At 40.6% G+C, this 21,330-nt stretch overlaps 1 protein-coding gene across 2 annotated transcripts in view; it reads left to right on the top strand.

The window, feature by feature from the left end:
* The window catches only part of SPHKAP (SPHK1 interactor, AKAP domain containing), a 192,697-nt gene extending 189,194 nt beyond the window's left edge, over window positions 1–3,503 (top strand). For both annotated transcript variants that reach the window (XM_025404901.1, XM_025404902.1), the window contains one exon: window positions 3,330–3,503. In XM_025404901.1, the coding sequence (XP_025260686.1) occupies window positions 3,330–3,473 (144 nt within the window). In that variant the 3' untranslated portion in view covers window positions 3,474–3,503. The remainder of the gene's footprint in view (window positions 1–3,329) is intronic.
* The last annotated feature ends 17,827 nt before the right edge of the window (window positions 3,504–21,330 follow it).

Here is a 21,330-nt window from a genome sequence, read left to right as displayed (position 1 = left end):
CACAAACTATACGCAGAGTGGCCTAGCTGGTGGGTTATTTTGACAAGTTTGGAGAGATTGTCCTTCACAGGCCCCAAATAGATGGAAAGAAGCTGGTGTTAGGGCTTCTGGAAAAGTATGAGGCAGGGAGAATTCTGGGAAAATATTGGCATCTGCTCCAAAGCTTTGATTCTTCCCCCACCCAGACAGTGACTCAGAGATAAAAGCTGGGGATAAGGTGGTGGTCCCGTGAGCCACGGTTTACAGAAAGGAGCCAAGGCAAATGTCATGTTTTCATCGATGGAATCTTTTCAGACTTGCTAAGTGAAAGGAGACACCAAGACTACTGGGGATGCTTTGGTGAAATCTCGAGAAACAAATCAACAACCTGTGAGCCTCTCCCAGTGAGACCTCAGAAATTCAATGTCCCCACCTTCTGCACTAGGAGCTCTACTTTCTAGATTTCCAGTAAGAGCTGGAGAGTGAGGAAAAGCCTGCTTAGTGGAATCACACAAAAGCTGTCATTTTAGCCTTTCTCCCCTTTATTCCCTTCAAGACCACTATTCCAAAGCCACATGTCATCATCCCTTTGTTGAATCAAAATCGTGGCTTGGATCTTACATACACTCTTAGATAATAAGTAACAGCTCACAAAATTATTTTTATGTATCTCCATAAATCACTAATAGCTGCTTGAAATGTTTCCCTTCCCAAAAGTATTTTCATCATTAGCAAAGCCTTAACCTAAAGGGTTTGCACTCTGTTCCTAAAATGTCAAGAATCAGATGGACAAGAAGCTCAGAAGGATGGTGAGAGGTCCCAGGCAATGAATACTTTCTTTTAAATTTTTTCTTTCTTTCTTTCTTTCTTTCCATTTTTTTTTTTTTTTTTGAGATGGAGTCTCACTCTGCCACCCAGGCTGAAGTGCAGTGGTGAGATCTCAGCTCACTGCAACTTCTGCCTCCCGGGTTCAAGCGATTCTCCCACTTCAGCCCCCTGAGCAGCTGTGATTACTGGTGCATGCCACCACGCCTGGTTAATTTTTGTATGTTTAATAGAGATGGGGTTTTCACCACATTGGTCAGGTTAGTCTCGAACTCCTGAACTCGTGATCAACCCACCTCAGCCTCCCAAAGTGCTGGGATTACAGGCGTGAGCCACCGCACCCAGTCTCTCTGAAATTCTAACACTGAGACTGATGGGAGTGAATGAGCTGGCTCACCATGGCTGCTACCATGAGCATGAAGCAGCCCCACATCTCACCCCCACAACGTATATGCCCACTCAGTCACCACGTGATAAGAAACATGCCCCATGACCAGCTTTTATTTTGCCGCATGCCCACCACTCTCCCACTCCAGGCTCTGTTCAGCCTTTTCCTAGATCTATAACCTCCAATCATTTTCGAGGAGCGCTCTTGCAGTAGAAAATTATTGAGCAACAGCCTCAAGAGATGCATATTTAAATTATATATGTGAAAATACATTACCCAAAACTCAAGACTGAATACTTAGTGAAAGTTCATCCTCAATGATGCTAAATGTTTATCCATATTCCAAACAGCCTTCTTGAGATCTTTGAATGTATTTGACTCACGCTTGGTCTTGCATCCCTTCTGTCATTCAGCAAATATGCATGGAGCACCTACTATGTGCAGGCATGAGATATGAAAAGATGGCTAAGATGTTGTCCTTCTGCTGGGAGATCTCTGTCTGTGGTTACCATCTGCCTTCCATCTGTCTCCCTTTTCACAACATCCTAAAACTCTTTAAGACAATGTTTATGTTTCCAGGTATTAAAAATTAAGGATGTCATTTTCCAGCCTAGGAAATTGCTTTATTTTGATTCAGCCAATACAAGCCAAATGAGTACAATAAAGCACTGATTACTGTCACTGTGCAAATGGTTGGTACCATCACAGCTGGGAGAAGAAACATCATTTAACAGCGGATCTTTATGAGACAACTTCTCAGTAATTGAAATGAATTAACATACTCAAACTGGAAAGAAATTAGCATTCCAGTTCCTGGCTGATCTCTGAAGTCTGAGCAAACAAATACCAAAAAAAAAAAAAGAAAGAAAAAGAAAAGAAATTTAATTTTTTTAAATCCTAGAAAAAAAAAAAATCAAAGAAATAGTAACTGAACCACAATCCTCATCTTTTTAGCAAATAAGGCTCTCTTCCTCATAAAACTGCTAAATTTCCAGCCTATTTTTTCTCCTAGTGCTCCAAGTAAATATCAAGAACATAGAATTTACTTATCCATATTCCAAACAGTCTTCTTGAGATCTTTGAATATATTTGACTCACACTTGGTCTTGCATCCCTTCTGTTGCTCAGCAAATATGCATGGAGCACCTACTATGTGCAGGCACATAGTTCTTCTGCCACCAAAATGCAGAAAGTTATGGTGGTAGAAAGAGCATTGGACGGAAGCGTTAGAAGACCACGATCCTACTGACAACTTTTCATCTTTCAAGCCCACATCTTTTTCATTGCAAATGCTCACATCATAGAGTTGTGACGGAACTGAATGAGATTCCACGTGTTAAAATATTTCCTGTAGTTCCTGGCTTTCATGACATCTTTCCTCAAGAAAGTACCTAAGGAGTTAGAGAGTCCTTCACACTGGACTTCATCAGTTCCATGAAGAGAACCACTTATAATTATTTCCCCATTTTTCCTCCCTTCAAGCCCTCAATTTCCCTTGCAATCCAGACTTTCTCTCTAGGCTGTGGCCGATAGAACTGGTACCAATCACCAGGTGACAAATCTAAGGTGTTTCCTCCATCTTTCCTGATCCTGTGGTTGTGGAAAGCCAGACTTTCCTGATCCTTCGTCTTAGCCTGGAGGGTGAGGGAGTTGCTTCTCAGGATGGAATGAGAAACCAACAGGTGGTCCTGCTTCAAAGTTTACCACTTGATTTATTTGGCCTAAATGTACACACCCAATGAGATCTTATTTGTGACAGAAATAGAAGGAACTGGGAGCTGTAATACACAGTCCTATTACAGAAAGTCTAACCCAGAAAAAAGCAGACCCGAGAAAACACTAAATATCTAAAAGACTGGCTCTTAAAAAAAAGAATTAGTCTCATTCCATCTAATCCTCTGCAATCAGTGAATGGCAAACTGCTGTGAAAAAAAAAAAAAAAAAAAAGCAGTTGATGAAGCTTGGTAATAATCTGGAATCTTTAAAAAGAAAATAGATTATCCTGGAAAACAGTCCTCTGACACTAGAGACATTTAAATAGGGACTGCAGAGCCATTGGCTTTGTGAGGGTGGTTGAATGAGGTGGCTTTCAGGACCCTCTATGCTCTGTGAGCCCTAACTCTCTGTTTTATTTTAGTTTCTAGATGTCGTGCGGCTGGTTCATCAGAAGTCCTGGAAAGTGGGCGATATCTTCCATGCAGTTGTCCAGTACTGCAAAATGTATGAGGAGCAGAAGGATGGGAGACTGAGTCTCTTTGACTGGCTCTTGGAACTGGGATAAGGCAGTCTGCCCTATAGAGCATTCCTTCCCTTTATTCAGCTTAGATTACAGTGGTTTGTTCTAAATGCTCTAAACATTCTCAAAACATCACATCACATTAGCATAGAGCTATAAAAAAAATCTGCTACTCAAATCCACTGCATACAGAATAAATCGGAGGAAAAGCAAAATATAGGTCTGTCCAAATTCATACAACTTGTGGGTGAGTTCCAAAGAGCTTGGATTAGAAGGGCTGGACAAAGAGAAATTTCAATGGGGCCCAAATTAGAAGGCTTATAATGAGATCCAGTCTCCAGGAAAACAACGCTCACATATGTTTAATCATATAAAATGATTTGTAATATCTCTAATTAACAAACTCAGTGGTCAAAATAATTTTTAAAAGTATTCTGTAACCTATATTTTACTTTTTCTGATTATGTTAAGGGGCTGCCAGCCCAGGGAAATACTTAAGATATGAGTGAGGAATCCCCAGGCTTTTATACAAAAGATTTCCACTTTCAAACCAATGTCAGTGGACACTGATAAAAGGATAGCAGCATCCCCTACTGAGATGACTTCATTTATTCCCTGCAGCCCACTGATAAATATCCCACTTCTCCCAAATAGTGTCTGGGCTCCCAGCTAAGCAGAAAACTAGTGTCAATTGGCATTCAACTGAAGAAGAGGAAAATCAAAGATTGTCTTGTTTCCACCCCTGTATTACTTGGGTAACATGATCACATAATTCTTATCCTAACAGAAAGCTCTCATATTAACAAAAAAAAAAAAAAAAAAAAAAAAAAAAAAAAAGTCTTTTCAGATAAAATCTGCTTGTGTCTTGAATAATATGACATACAAACTTCTACTTTATTGTAAATTATAAAGAGATTATTGTCTTAAATAATATATTGAGTTAGCTTTGAGCTTCCTAACTTATGAAGAGATTGTTGTCTAAAGTCACATATTGACATTGAGCTCATGGTTTGTTTCATCACGTGTGTGCTGGTAGCTGTACAGCAGACACGCCACTCCAATGACATTTTTAATGACAGAAGCAGGGTAATGGTCTCATATTTGACATGATCAGTTAGGATCATAGACTTTCCCTGACTCGTGGATATTAGCCTTGAATTGGGGGAAAAGAAGATTTTGTCACATTTTAGTTATTTTAATAACAGAGATTTACTCTTTTGAAAAATAAAGGTATCTGATGTCCCTTAATAAGTCTTCTTTCCTTCCAAATAATGACCTACACGGACTTTTATTTTCTTGATCAAAGAGGTGTTTATTAAGGATTTCTGGATATACTACACTTTTACTCTATTTTTCAAGATCACGAAGTAATTTTAAATGTCAACAAGTTCTCATACATGAATGCTGGCCTCACCTGCTCTATCAGCCACATTTTGAAATGCAAAGAAAGCTCCCTTGTAAGCCATCCTTCCTTCCCCACTCCCATCCTAGGATAGTTGCCCAGTGCTCATTAGGCATTTATTATTGAAATAGTCCAAATTTAGGTTATTATGCTTAATTTGACACATTAACCAAATGCCCAGTTTTAAAATATATCCATCAATTCATGCTGAAATGTGCTTCTTTGTGCTATCAAATGGAATAGAATACACTTATTTTTTAAACAATCCCAGAATATTGTGTGTAGACTTTTGTTGTGCTTGAATAAACGTTTACTTATCTTACAAAGCACAAATACTGGATTGTAACCATGTGATGAAGTTATCTATGTTGTACCTCATGTTGCAAATTAATCAATAAATCTCTGTTGTCAGATTGTCGATTATTTTTTCTGCAAGAGCTTTAAGCACCTCATAGGAAAAACAGTCACGGTACAATTGGATAAAGGCCTATATATCCCTTAGAAACGTTTTGTTGTCCTGCTTTCATTTATTGGAAAACGTAAATGTTCTTGGCTTCATTTGTTAAAATCAGTAATATTCATGGAAATCAGTTTCTCAAACTTGGCACTATTGACATTTGCGACCACATCATTCTTTGTTGCAAAGGGTTATCCTGAATATTGTGACGTGTTTAGCAACATCCCTGGCCTCTACCCACTAGATGCTAGTAACCGCTCCCTCACAGTTATGATAACCAAAAATATTCCCAGCCTAGCCAAATGTCCCCTGGAGGCCAAAATCATCACTGGTTGAGGACCACTGTTGTCAAGAATGCATTGAAGGACCAGGGCCTGAGTCTCTATGAGGTCTTAAAGGAGGAGGTGCCTTCAGCCATCTAGGGAATCCCCATAAGAAGCCTGAAAACCAGGTATTTCCCTACCCAAGACCCATAGAGTGTGGCTTTTGCCTTAAATCTGGGGAATAGGAGAAAGAGGCACAAGACAGACAAGTAGTCTAGAAACCTGGGGATAAACCAACCTAGACTCAACTCAACTCAAAGTAAACTCATCAGGGTTAGAGGTAAGTGAATGACACTCTTTGAATTCAGGAAATAAACTATTAGAATATATGCAAATAGAACATTGAGAATCATGGGCACTTTGTTTTATTCACTAATAAGGCATGAACATGCTTTGAATTCTGCAGTCAGCCAGGGGATATTGTTAAATAAAAACAAACACTGTACATTAGCAAAGAGAGGCTTTATTGAAACCGATTATGGCATGTGGGGTTGGGGGACTCTTTCAATGGAGGATGGAACTATTGCAATAACAAGAATGCTCCAACCACAAGATCTGCAAATGTGTTAAGGGTTAGGCAAAAAGGAGTATTTTGTTTGTTTTGTTTTGTTAGAAAGAGAAGTAAATAAGGCTAGAATGAACCAGTCGTGGGGAATGGGATGGACAGGGTGAGCCAGTGAGGTGGCGTGATCACACAGTAGATTAGAGAATGTTTTATCCTGAGATCAGCCTGGTCTCAGGAAGGGGCCTCTTCGGGAAGGGCTGTATGCTGGATCATACTGAGAAGGGGCCAACATTCAGGAACCAAGGAAAGGAGAGAAGCTTAACTAAAGTTTAGTTACAAGTGCTTGTTCCAGTTGGTCAGTGGGTACAGTTTGGCTAATTCTTTATGAGATAATAAACAAGAATTTGGAGGATCTGTGTCTGGCCTTGTTAGAAGTAAACCAGAGAGTAATCCACGAGTCTTAAGTCGTCTGCAGAAGGATGATTCCTTGCACTAAGCTATTTCTGGAACATACTGGTTGGGGGAATTTCCCTAACCATGGCTGTTTACTAGCATCTCAGTTGTCCGTATCAAAGACTCAGCAGATAGTCCTTAGGAAACCATTGTCCTTGACATCTTCTTGGGACCCAATGTCTTCCTTTCACAGTGTAAGTGCATGTCCCTTCATTTAATAAATATTTTCCTTGGAACTACTGAGCGTTGGGTACCATGCTAGACAGTTGGAATGAAGAGCTGAATTACGCAGCACGGCACTTAGGAGTTCACAGACTATAGGGGAAATGTACACATCAAAGTCTAACAGAACAACATAATAATGGCTATAATGCATCTCTATACGGACTGGCAAGGCAGGGAACCCTGGGGAATATTCATTGCTACGTGGTGGAGAGAATATCTGAGCTCAGTTTTTGGGGTATGAGGGAGTCATTTAATAAGTAGGGAGAAGAGACCCCAAACTGCAGAAGAGGGAGCATTCAGAGCAGAAGGATCATGAGCAGCAGTCTGGATATGCAGCCTGAGACACAGCTGGAAATTTGATGCAATCGTAACACAGCTATGAGCTGAGGGAGGCACCACGTGTGAAGCTGGGAATAGAAATCGAAGCCACATTTTAAGAGGCTTTCCATCTATGCGAAGGAGTCCAAAATATATTTTTCTTTTTCCCCCCCACCATAGAGACAGGGTCTTGCTATGTTGCCCAAGCTGGTCTTAAACCCCTGGCCTCAAGCAATCCTCCTGCCTTAGCCTCCCAAAGTGCTGAGACTACAAGCATAAGCCATTCTATTTGTCCCAAAATGTATTATTTGAGCATGAATCCTTTTAATCAAAGGAGATGGAAAATTAGAGGTACATGTAAGAAAAATTATATATAATATGAATGAATGTGTGTGAATTATATGAATTAATGAATGTTTGAATTATATCTAATATGAATGGATGTATATAATTTTTGAATTATATACAATATGAACGAATACATGTGCGGGCCACTGAGTCTTAGCTTTCATTTGAGATAATGCCATGGAAGACAGCTTTGTTCATGGGCATATTCATGGTAGAGGGGTCCCCTCACAGTTCTACGACTTGTTCTTCTCATACAGCACTCTGAACCAGGGGTCTCCAAGACCGACCTCAGACTCAGCGATATGCTGGAAGGATCCACAGGATTCAGAAGCCATGTTTCCACAGTTATGATTTATCACAGCAAAAATGGATGCATTCAGTTCAGCAAGGGGAAAGGGCACACAGAGCAAAGTCCAGGAGAAATAAACGCAAGCTTCCGGGTGTCCCTTCCTAGTAGAGTTGCGCAGGACGCACTTAACTCTCCAATAATGACACATGACAACACAGGCAAAGTGTCACCAACCGGGGAAGCCTTAGTGTCCAGGTCTGGTGCTGGAGGTCAGCCATGTAGGCATGCAGCACCCACGGGACTGACCTCAGCTACTCCTGCTCCAGCCTCCACTACACACCAGAAATGGATATTTATGATACATCCTATTATTAGAGTAAATTACGTGGTCAAAATGGTATAGCATGGCCCAAGGCCTCAGGCACACAAAACGCTCTTACCAGGCAGAACATTCCCAAGGCTCAGTGCTTAGCTCTTAAGAACCAGCCAAAAGTCAGTCCTGGAAATAGACCTCTTTGGGGAATGTGCAGGGTTGGAACAACCCAGGCATCATGAGTTAACCCTTTCCTGCACAAGCACTTATCACCATCTGCCTTCTAGCATGGTACTTTGTGTACAGGTGGTCTCCGTTGCTGACTGTGAATTCCTGGAGGATGAAACCACATTTTACTCATCTATGAATTCTGCCATAGTCCCTAGCACAATAGCAGATGTTATGTAGACCTGGAAAACGAATAGGCCTTGGGGAACTGAGGCCTTGGTTTATATCTGATAAGGTTCAGCCATTAATTCTAAAACTACAGTTTTATTTTTATGCTCTTCTTAGCTTATTAGAGACTGCTACCTGGCATATAAATCTGCTCAGAATTTCTTATGAAATTACTTTTGGATTCAGGCAAGTGAAGCGTTCTACAAACATTTGCATGTTATTGGAATTGTGTAAGAATGTTTGACCTAAAATATTTTAATACCACAAAACTGAGAATATTTTAGAGGTATTAGAATGAATTTCAGTGATATTCAGGACATTGCCAGCAGAACTTGGAGCCAATTGAGTGCAGGCAGATTCAAATGAAATGAACAGAGGAAGAAAAACATCCTTTGAGCCTGCCTTGCTCCCAGCAAAACTTGTTTGTGCACAAACAAACAAAACGTTAATCCATCTTTATTGTTGCAGAGATCCTTTCACCAACTACATTTTTCCTGAATAATTCCTTCAAAAATGCCCTCTCGAAAGTCCTCTAATTTCCCATTCTTCCTGTCAGTGTTCACAGCTCCTTTCTGCAAAAAGGGAAGGGAAGGCCTTCTGTTCCTTGGAGATGGCCTTCCATTAAACAATTATCAACATGTTTTTATGTCTTTTTGGAAGATTCCCACCACTTTGTTGAACTCCATCCCATTACTATACCCTTCATTCTGTCAGTTTCTGGTCCAGAACCTGGCAGGGACTCCTGATTTTACAATGATGCTCTAAGCACTCAAAACCCAGGTGCCAAGATTGTTTTATGGCAAATTGTGATGTCCTCGGGCTGAGTATCTGGCCCAAATATTTATATGCACACAACCTGTCTCTCTCTTGGCTTGTCACAAACAACAGCATGCGGGACAGATAAAGCAGAAACAAAGGTTTCTGTTCTTACAGAAGAAGGTAGAATTAAGGCTCTTTGTTGAGACAGCATAAAGGTGGATGAAACCAAGACAGCCTCTAGCTTTAAATGCCGTGGATCCTTCTCCAGGCCCATGTGTGACATTTGTGAAGGATACTCTTGCCGACTATTTCAAGCAACAGGACACAATTATTTTAAACCTAACAATATTTTTAGTAATCAGGGCAATAGACCCCATGTTGACCTTTTATGAAATGCACACAAATGCCAAAAAAAAAAAAAAAAAAAAAAAACCACCTCACTGAATTAGATCAGTTATTACCCTCTGTATTTTTGACAGCAGAATCTTATTTTAAATTTTCATTGCAGGGTTATAGTATTGGAGAGTTCTAGGCTCTCCAATCCATTTACCAAATGTTTTTGATACTTCATTTTTAATCTATGTTTTAATATAACAAGTAAAGTGCAGGCCGGGCGCGGTGGCTCAAGCCTGTAATCCCAGCACTTTGGGAGGCCGAGACGGGCGGATCACGAGGTCAGGAGATCGAGACCATCCTGGCTAACACGGTGAAACCCCGTCTCTACTAAAAAAATACAAAAAACTAGCCGGGCGAAGTGGCGGGCGCCTGTGGTCCCAGCTACTCGGGAGGCTGAGGCAGGAGAATGGCGTGAACCCGGGAGGCGGAGCTTGCAGTGAGCTGAGATCCGGCCACCGCACTCCAGCCTGGGCGACAGAGCCAGACTCAGTCTCAAAAAAAAAAAAAAAAAAAACAAAAAAAAAAAAAACAACAAAAAAAAAACAAGTAAAGTGCGTGAATAATCTGATACATGAGACCATTTCTAACTGAACATTTTGTACATTGCCGTCTGCCAGACAGATGATACCAAGGACGGAGCAAAACAATTGTCTGGGGTGTGGTAAGCAACGTGAAGGTTAGAAGAGGCTTGCTCCTAAACATCCAGGAACAGTTTGTTTCTTTGTTTTCTAAATGCCTGGAGCAAGAGGCAGAGACATCAAATTTTGAATAATTATTCCCAAGGAGGTCAGGAAAACTCTGAGAGTGTTGAGTGAGACAAAGAAAAAATGTAGCTACAATTCTTAACATTTTTATGGCATAGGCTTTTATTAGTCCTTTCTCATGCTGCTATAAGGACATACTTGAGACTGGGTAATTTATAAAGGAAAGTAGTTTGACTCACAGGTCCACAGGGGTGGGGAGGCCTCAAGAAACTTACAATCACGGTGGAAAGGGAAGCAAACCATCCTTCTTCATATGGCGGCAGCAAGGAGAAGCGCAGAGCGAAGTTGGGGTGGGGACAAGCCCCTTATAAAACCATCAGATCTCGTGAGAACTCACTATCATGAGAACAGCACGGAAGTCACTGCCCCCATGATTCAATTACCTCCCACCAGGTCCCTCCTACAACACATGGGGATTATAGGAGCTATAATTCAAGATGATTTGGGTGAGGACACAGCCAAACCATATTGAGGCTCTTTTGAAAACCTGAGAAAAGCTGCAAATACACAAAATTTAGGGGTTATTGGTAGAACTTCAGGGAGCTGTTCAAGCCTTCTACATAACTCAGTTCTAGCTTCTAAATAGTAGGGCTCATGTCTTCTTCATTTGCTTTCACCTTCCAGACCCTACCTCTGGTTCCTATCCTCAATTCTTGTTTGTTTGAAGAAACCCCACCCTCATTCATGAGGAGGGCAGATCAAAACAGTCAGATTCTGACCAGAAGGAATGTTATTTTAAAGGTTTTTGGGTTTTTTTGTGTGTGGAACATGTTCTCATCAAGATCATTACAGAAATGCAAATTAAAACCACAATGAGACATCACCAGTCAGAATGGCTATTATTAAAAAGTCAGGGCTGGGCATCATGGCTCATACCTGTAATCCCAGCACTTTGGGAGGCTGGGGCAGGCATATCACTTGAGGTCAGGAATTCAAGACCAACCAGGGCAAAAAGGTGAAACCTTGTTTCTACTAAAAATACAAAAATTAGTTGGGTGTGGTGGAGCGTGCCTGAAATTCCAGCTACTTGGGAGGCTGAGGCAAGAGAATTGCTTGAACTCAGGAGACAAAGGTTGCAGTAAGCCAAGATCACGCCACTACACTCTAGACTGGGTGACAGAGACTCCATCTCAAAAAAAAAAAAAAAAAAGGAGGTCAGAAAATAATAGGAGGTCAGAAAATAATAGATGCTGGCAAAGTTGTGGAGAAAAACTCATTCCGTTCATTAGCCACTCGTTCCACCAATACTTATTCAACACCAAGCACACTAAGCACTGTTCTAGATGATGCAAAGAAATGCAATGGAGAACAGAGAGTGTTTTTGACATTTGAGAATTTTCACTCTAGTAAAGGATATAAATGATGAGCCGTAACAAAAATATATTAATAATATATAAAACTTAGTTGGGCATATAGCATCAATAAAAAATGCTGGGAAAAAAACTTTAATTTAAAAGCAAAGTAAGGGTTAAAGGGTAGTGAAAAGTGTTCATTAGGACATGCCTCCCCTCAGTGGTTCCAAGGGCCTTTTAGTAAATTTGAAAGTTCTTGAAGAAGTCCAAGAGCGTCACTTGAGATGGCCCCTGAGGACTGACGCGCTAGTCAATCTCAGCGTGTGATTGCTGGTACCAAGTAAAGAGGTGGTGAGAAAGCCAGCTACTGCCTGCACTTCATCAACTGAGAGCGTCTGTGCTTGCTTGTTATAACCGTGAGAACAATGCTGGGAGCAGGGATGAAAGAGTAAACTATATATCAAAGGACAGTAGTGCACACGGAGACAACACATCTCTATTCTTTCGATAGTTTTTCCTCTCAGCCCCATGTCTCTTTGGTGATATATTTTTCCCACCTTCATTCTCTCCTGACGTTTTCTAACTGTCTCCAGCTCTTTCTGTCCCCGCCTGCTGCATTTGTTTGCCCTGCGCTGCCACATGGGTGGGTGACACAGAAGTGCAGGTTGCCTGAGTCATGGGGTCTCATCCTTCAGAATGTCAAGGGCAACACCACCATCGCTGCAACTCCCCTGACTGATGAATAAACAACATTTTAAAATAAACAAATTTGGCCAGGCACAGTGGCTCACATCTGTAGTCCCAGCACTTTGGGAGGCCAAGGCAGGTGGATCACGTGAGGTCTGGAGTTCAAGACAAGCCTGGCCAACATGGTAAAACCCTGTCTCTACTAAAAATACAAAAATTAGCTGGGCATGGTGGTGGGTGCCTATAATCCCAGCTACTGGGGAGGCTGAGGCAGGAGAATTGCTTGAACCTGGGAGGCAGAGGTTGCAGTGAGCCAAGTCCATGCCACTGTACTCCAGCCTGGGCAACAAGAGTAAAACTGCATCTCAAAAAACTAGTAATAAATAAATAAATTTATTCATGGAAGAAAATGAAGTTTCCTGACTCAGCCTGGAGGTTTTGGCCAGCCCTTCAGTTAAGATAGCGACATCTGCTAATGAGTATCTCACAGAAGTCCGAGAAGGGTCAACTTCTAATAGTTCTGGAAAAGCAGGACAGCCTTGACAAGAAGCTCCCCGATGCTAATTAGTCGGTGTTTTATTAATGATTTCTTCCTCTGCGCTCCTTGTTCAGGTCCATGTACTTATTTGAATGTAGGGAGGGAAATTGAATGTAACTTTATAGGTAAGCAAATCAAGATGCAGAGATTTGAGAAGACTCGAGCAAGGAAGCAGAGACAGCAACAAGTAGCATTTATGTACATGAGCACTTGCTCCATGTTCCAGACACGATCTGAAGTGCCGTACATGTATTGACTGATTTACTCTCCGCCATAGCTAACTGAAGTAGGTTATCGCCTCGTTATTAAAAAACTTGGGGCACAAAGAGAATAAGTGGCTTGCTTAAGGTCACAGAGCCAGAACTAGGCAGAGCAGGATTGATCCCAGGCAGATCAGTCTCCGAGGCTGCGCTCTTAACTTCTGCTGCAAGGTTGTTAATTGGCACAAGTTGGAGGCATGAGAAGCAAGGGAGGTCAGAGGATGGACAATGCAGAGAGAAAAAGAAGCAGAGTCACAACCCACACATCATTCTTTCTCGATTGTACTATGTATTTTCTCAGCCACCATGACTCTTCTAAAATAAGAAGAGAGAACAGTGAATAAAACTGTGTTACTTACTTGACATTGAGCACAATTAAGGCTGGGAAAGTGGAGCTGATGGCTATTTATGCAGTTGGGTTGACTGTTTGAGAGCACTCCTAGGGAAGGAGCCTCTACTTCTAGACCATTCATATAAGCTGCCTCCAGGCAAACACTGCATTTAACTGCAACATGTGAAGATGCCCTCAATCTGGAAGAACACCAGGTTATGTTATCCAAAACTTTTTAAAATTTAAAATAAAAGTTTCTTCTTAAGGCACCAAAAAAAAAATTATTTAGCTTCCCTCATAATGCTTTTAGAAGTATTTTAAAAATGTTATATTTAACCTTTAAAATGCTATATTATATTAAACACTCAATGAATAATGCTGTACCATTCATCTGTTCAAAATGGAAAATTAAGCAGCAAACCAAAAAGCAGAATTGTTCAGTGGATCGCAGAGGAAGCGTGCACGAGCCAAATACTCAGCACGGGAAGAATGAACGAATCCTAAACACACTGGGAGATGAATTTCAAATTCTCTTTTTAGAACTTGACTCCAGGAGGCAGCGAGAAAAGAGAAAAAGTAACAGGAGGTTATTTTTCAAAGTAACAAATGCCAACGTGAATTCATTACACGTCTAGGAGTTAGAGGAATCTTCCCTTTAGATAGGCCAATGGAAAGAGGGTATGAACAACATCACCACAGTACACAGACCTGTTGGTCACTATTGGTCACTAATTACACACTGAAAATGATAACCGTCCTGTCCCAATCTGGACATTGATAGTGACTGTGAGTAATGGAGGGGATCTTTGGCATGAAGCAATCCAAAGAAAATTGGTTACACTGCCAAGGGCCACATGGGTCATTGCCAAAATGGAAGCAGGTGATTATCACATACGGTGACACCATGTGGTAGAGGCTTTTGGTCCCCTAGTCAGCAGCATGCCTTCTCTCTCTCCTTTTTCCTTTTTTTTTTTTTTTTTTTTTTTTGTTTTTGGTAGGCATCCACCTTCCTGAACATAACCTATGTGATACAAGAGAAGCTGATGCCATCCCAGCTCCCAGGGTGGATACAGGCTGGACCGAGCCCAGAGGAGTCTTCCCTTACCAGAGCATTTAGCCCAGAAATAGACATGGGACCTAAATTGTCCCAATCTGAAGGGAAGGAATCACACAGAAGGCTCTAGCTCTTTCTCCCTCTCTCTCTGTCTCTCTCTGTTTCTTTCACTCTTTCTGTCTTTCTCTTTGTTTCTCTCTCTCTTTCTCTCTTTCCCCTCTTGCTCCAACTCCCTGGGAATATTGAACAAGGAATCATTTCCTCGGCAGTCAGCTTGCAAATGTAAATGGTTTATTAAACGACTCAAATTATGTGAGGCAGACAAAAATATGATGCATTTTTAAATTTTGCGAACTATGAGGCCAACCATATTCTGTTAAATCTCTTTTCTGCCATTCTATTATGAATCTATGGTAGATCCCATATCTTCCAGTCACTTGCATTACTAAAATCTCCAGCCAGTGTAATCCAGTTTATAGACCTGGCTTTTGCACGCAGCTTATCAGTCTTGTCTGCCTTTCCTAAGCACCTGGCTGGCTTTGGCCTGAGGAGCTCGAAATAGGAAGAGGGGCAGTGTCTGTGATTTTGTTCTTCTGCCTTCTCTAGTTATATTTCCACTAGTAGTGGGCACTGGGGAGACAGAAGGGAAATACAGCAAATTTTTCTTTCTTTATCTGGAAGTGTAACTGCAATTCTCTCATAGCCATGATTGCTTCCCTAGTTAATACAATTGCTCGCAATGTTCTCCTTGGGACAGAAAGCTCAATGTCTCCCATCTCATGAATATGTGTGTGAATTGTGTGGAGGGCCCTGTGGGGTCACTTCTTTACCATTTCTCTGATGTGGGAGACACAACCCCAACTTGAGCTTTACCCCTTCTCCCTGTAGCTGATGACCCTGCAACCCCATTTCCCATTCCCCCCAATACCCAATAGGCAGCCCTCATGGGCAGGATACCCACAAAACTTCCCAAGCACAGTGTGATGGTTAATTTTATGTGTCAGTTTGACTGGGTTAAGGGATACGCAGATAGGAAAAACATTACTTCTCATGAGTCTGCCACAGTGTTTCTGGAAAAGATATACATTGTAATCAGCAGACTGCATAATGAAGATCCACCTCACCAATGTGGGCAGGCATCACCCAATCCATTGAGGACCTGAATAGAACAAAAAGGTGAAGGAAGGGAAAGATATCCATCTTCTTGAAATCACCTATGCAAAATTATGACAGACAAATCTGACATAGCTGACTATATCTTGCTTCTGACCACCAAGCTGTCCTTGGTCATACCTGGTCATAGGCCCAGCGGACTTTGGGAGGAATTTATAGTATAACTTTGAAGCAGGAATAATAAAGTCCCTCCCTAAAAAAAAAATTTACCTCCCTTTTCCAGGGCTGAAATCACCTTTATTTTCATTTTTTATGTATTTATTTTTGAGACAGAGACCTAATCTCTCACCCAGGACAGAGTACACTGGCGTTATCACACCGAACTGCAGCCTTGATCTCCTGGGCTCAAGCAATTCTCCCACCTTGGCCTCCTAAGTAGCTGGGACTACAGATGTGTGCCACCATGCCGGCCTTTTTTTTCTTTGTGGAGAGACAGGGTCCTACTCTGTTGCCCAGGTTGGTCTTGAACTCCAAGGCTCAAGTGGTCCCTCTTGCCTTGGCCTCCCAAAGTGCTGGGAATACAGGTGTGAACCAACATGCCTGTTCTGAATTGCTTTTGTAAGACTGTGAAAGACCATAAGATTAGCTTTATGGAAGGGGCATGAATTCTGCTAAACTCTAGGCATAGTTTCTATAGTCCCAGGAGTCATGTGGCTCCGGTCACATGGTTTGTAACTTCCCCAGTTGCTCCTGTAGATAACATCACTATTGTAGAATCTAAGATTGGCTTTTTGAGATATTTTTTAGACTGATTCCATCACCACTAGGCCTGCCTTACAAAAGCTTGTGAAGGAATCACTAAACATGGAAAGGAACAACCAGTACCAGCCACTGCAAAAACATGCCAAATTGTAAAGACTATTGACGCTAGGACGAAACTGCACCAACTAATGGGCAAAATAACCAGCTAACATCATAATGACAGGATCAGATTCACAAATAACAATATTAACCTTAAATGTAAATGGGCTAAAAGACAGAGATTAAAAGACAATTAAAAGACAGAGACTGGCAAATTGGATAAAGAGTCAAGACCCATCAGTGTGCTGTATTCAGGAGACCCATCTCACATGCAAAGACCCACATAGGCTCAAAATAAAGGGATGGAGGAAGATCTACCAAGCAAACAGAAAGCAGAAAAAGTAGGGCTACAATGCTACTCTCTGATAAAACAGACTTTAAACCATCAAAGATCAAAAGAGACAAAGAAGGCCATTACATAATGGTAAAGGGATCAATTCAACAAGAAGAACTAATTATCCTAAATATATATGCACCCAATACAGGAGCACCCAGATTCATAAAGCAAGTCCTTAGAGACCTACAAAGAGACTTATACTCCCACACAATAATGATGGAAGACTTTAACACCCCACTGTCAACATTAGACAGATCAACAAGACAGAAAAGTTAACAAGGATATCCAGGACTTGAACTCAGCTCTGCATCAAGCGGACCTAATAGACATTTACAGAACTCTCCACCCCAATTCAACAGAATATACATTCTTATCAGCACCACATCACACTTATTCCAAAATTGGCCACATAGTTGGAAGTAAAGCACTCCTCAGCAAATGTAAAAGAACAGAAATCTTAACAAACTGTCTCTCAGACCACAGTGTAATCAAATTAGAACTCAGGATTAAGAAACTCACTCAAAACCACACAACTACATGGAAATTGAACAACCTGCTCCTGAATGACTACTGGGTACATAACGAAATGAAGGCAGAAATAAAGACGTTCTTTGAAACCAATGAGAACAAACAGCATACCAGAATCTCTGGGACATATTTAAAGCAGTGTGTAAAGGGAAATTATAGCACTAAATGCCCACAACAGAAAGCAGGAAAGATCTAAAATTAACAACCTAACATCACAATTAAAAGAACTAGAGAAGCAAGAGCAAACAAATTCAAAGCTAGCAGAAGACAAGAAATAACTAAGATCAGAGCAGAACTGAAGGAGCTAGAGACACAAAAAACCCTTCAAAAAAAATCAATGAATCCAGGTGCTAGTTTTTTTTAAAGATCAACAAAATTGATAGACCACTAGCAAGACTAATAAAGAAGAAAAAGAGAAGAATCAAATAGACACAACAAAAAATGATAAAGGGGATATCACCACCAATCCCACAGAAATACAAACTACCATCAGAGAATACTATAAACAGCTCTACGCAAATAAACTAGAAAATCTAGAAGAAATGGATAAATTCCTGGACACATACACCCTTCCAAGACTAAACCAGGAAGAATTTGAATCTCTGAATAGACCAATAACAGGCTCTGAAATTGAGGCAATAATTAATAGCCTACCAACCAAAAAAAGTCCAGGACCAGATGGATTCACAGTCAAATTCTACCAGAAGTACAAAAAGGAGCTGGTACCATTCCTTCTGAAACTATTCCAATCAATAGAAAAAGAGAGAATCCTCCCTAACTCATTTTATGAGGCCAGCATCACCCTGATACCAAAGCCTGGCAGAGACACAACAAAAAAAAAACGGAATTTTAGACCAATATCACTGACGAACATCAATGCAAAAATCTTCAATAAAATACTGGCAAACCGAATCCAGCAGCACATCAAAAAGCTTATCCACCACAATCAAGTCAGCTTCATCTCTGGGATGTAAGGCTGGTTCAACATATGCAAATCAGTAAACATAACCCACCACATAAACAGAACCAAAGACAAAAACCGCATGATTATCTCAATAGATGCAGAAAAGGCCTTTGACAAAATTCAGCAGCCTTTCATGCTAAAAACTCTCAATAAACTAGGTATTCATGGAACGTAGGTCAAAATAATAAGAACTATTTATGACAAACCCACAGCCAATATCATACTGAATGGGAAAAAACTGGAAGTATTCCCTTTGAAAACCAGCACAAGACAAGGATGCCCTCTCTCTCCACTCCTATTCAACATAGTGTTGGAAGTTCTGGCCAAGGCAATCAGGCAAGAGAAAGAAATAAAGTGTATTCAATTAGGAAAAGAGGAAGTCGAATTGTCCCTGTTTGCAGATGACATGATTGTATATTTAGAAAACCCCATTGTCTCAGTCCAAAATCTCCTTAAGCTGATAAGCAACTTCAGCAAAGTCTCAGGATACAAAATCAATGTGCAAAAATCACAAGCATTCCTATACAACAATAACAGGCAAACAGACAGCCAAATCATGAGTAAACTCCCATTCACAATTGCTACAAAGAGAATAAAATACCTAGGAATCCAACTTACAAGGGATATGAAGGACCTCTTCAAGGAGAACTACAAACCACTGCTCAATTAAATAAAAGAGGACACAAATAAATGGAAGAACATTCCATGCTCATGGATAGGAAGATTTAATATCGTGAAAATGGCCATACTGCCCAAGGTAATTTATAGATTCAATGCCATCCCCATCAAGCTACCAATGACTTTCTTCACAGAATTGGCAAAAACTACTTTAAAGTTCATATGGAACCAAAGAAGAACCCACATTGCCAAGACACTCCTAAGCCAAAAAAACAAAGCTGGAGGCATCACACTACCTAACTTTAAACTATACTACACACTACATAACCAAAACAGCATGGCACTGGTACCAAAACAGAGATATAGACCAATGGAACAGAACAGAGGCCTCAGAAATAACACCACCCATCTACAGCCATCTGATCTTTGACAAACCTGACAAAAACAAGAAATGGGGAAAGGATCCCCTATTTAATAAATGGTGCTGAGAAAACTGGCTAGCCATATGTAGAAAGCCGAAACTGGATCCCTTACTTACACCTTATACAAAAATTAATTCAAGATGGATTAAAGACTTAAATGTTAGGCCTAAAACCATAAAAACCTTAGAATAAAATCTAGGCAATACCATTCAGGACATATGCATGGGCAAGGACTTCATGACTAAAACACCAAAAGCAATGGCAACAAAAGCCAAAACTGACAAATGGGATCTAATTAAACAAAAGAGCTTCTGCACAACAAAAGAAACTACATCAGAGTGAACAGGCAACCTGCAGAATGGGAGAAAATTTTGGCAATCTACTCATCTGACAAAGGGCTAATATCCAGAACCTACAAAGAACTCAAACAAATTTACAAGAAACAAACAAACAACCCCATCAAAAAGTGAGTAAAGGATATGAATAGACACTTCTCAAAAGAAGACATTTATGCAGCCAACAGACACATGAAAAAATGCTCATCATCACTGGCCATCAGAGAAATGCAAATCAAAACCACAATGAAATACCATCTCATGCCAGTCAGAATGGCAATCATTAAAAAGTCAGGAAATAACAGATGCTGGAGAGGATGTGGAGAAATAGGAACACTCTTACACTGTTGGTAGGACTGTAAACTAGTTCAACCATTGTGAAAGACAGTGTGGCGATTCCTCAAGGATCTAGAACTAGGAACACCATTTGACCCAGAGATCCCATTACTGGGTATATACACAAAGGATCACAAATCATGCTATTATAAAGACACATGCACATGTATGATTGTTGTGGCACTATTCACAATAGCAAAGACTTGGAACCAATCAAAATGTCCATCAGTGATAGACTGGATTAGGAAAATGTGGCACATATACACCATAGAATACTATGCAGCCATAAAAAAGGATGAGTTCATGTTCTTTGCAGGGACATGAATGCAGCTGGAAACCATCATTCTCAGCAAACTATCACAGGGACAGAAAACCAAACACTGCATGTTCTCACTCATAGGTGGGAATTGAACAATGAGAACACTTGGACAGCGGAAGGGGAGCATCACACACTGGGGCCTGTCATGGGGTGGGGGCAAGGGGGAGGGATAGCATTAGGAGATATACCTAATATAAATGACGAGTTAATGGGTACAGCAAACCAACATGGCACATATATATCTATGTAACAAACCTGCACGTTGTGCACATGTACCCTAGAACTTAAAGTATAATAAAGAAAAAAGAAAAGAAAATTAGCTCAGAGCAGTCTGAGTTACAATGAGGTATGAAAAATGTATCAGGCCCAGAGTGGCAACAGTATGAGATCTGAATCTCGACCTCCTCCACATACACATGTATGCCTAGGGTCAATTGTTTAAAAGCATTTTGCTGTTTATTGTCTTAGAGTTGCATAAAGTGACCCTCACCCATTATCTTCATGTTCCTGAAATTTGTGATACAAAGAACAATGTATAGCCAATCAATAGTTTATGTTATTTTAATGAATCAATGTGAGAACTGTCCCCTATTTATTGCTTTAGAAACCCACTTGTAACTGCTGCTAATTGGACAATATATTCAGGGCAATTTGAATCTGTTTCTCCTGTGTTGTGGTCCTCAAATTTGGCCCAAATAAACCCTCTAATTATATAAATTTTGCCTCAGTTTCTTTCTTAGGTCGACAGGATCAATGTTCAGAGAAGATTGTCAATGGTCAGAGAAACAGTGACAACCATGACACAGAGTATTTCAAAATTGGCTAGATAAGTAGAACGTTATTCTTTTTTTCCTGCCTGCTTTTCACTCTAACCTATTGGAGAAATTTGAAACCAAGAAAACAGCACAGCTACATAATCAGCAAGCCCCAGTGCAAAATGAAAATGTAGGGCCCCTTTT

The sequence above is a fragment of the Theropithecus gelada genome, chromosome 12 (genome assembly GCF_003255815.1).
Source record: "Theropithecus gelada isolate Dixy chromosome 12, Tgel_1.0, whole genome shotgun sequence".
Lineage (NCBI taxonomy): Eukaryota > Metazoa > Chordata > Mammalia > Primates > Cercopithecidae > Theropithecus > Theropithecus gelada.
Note: the sequence above shows the minus strand (reverse complement) of the source record. Positions and strands in the feature narration are given on the sequence as shown.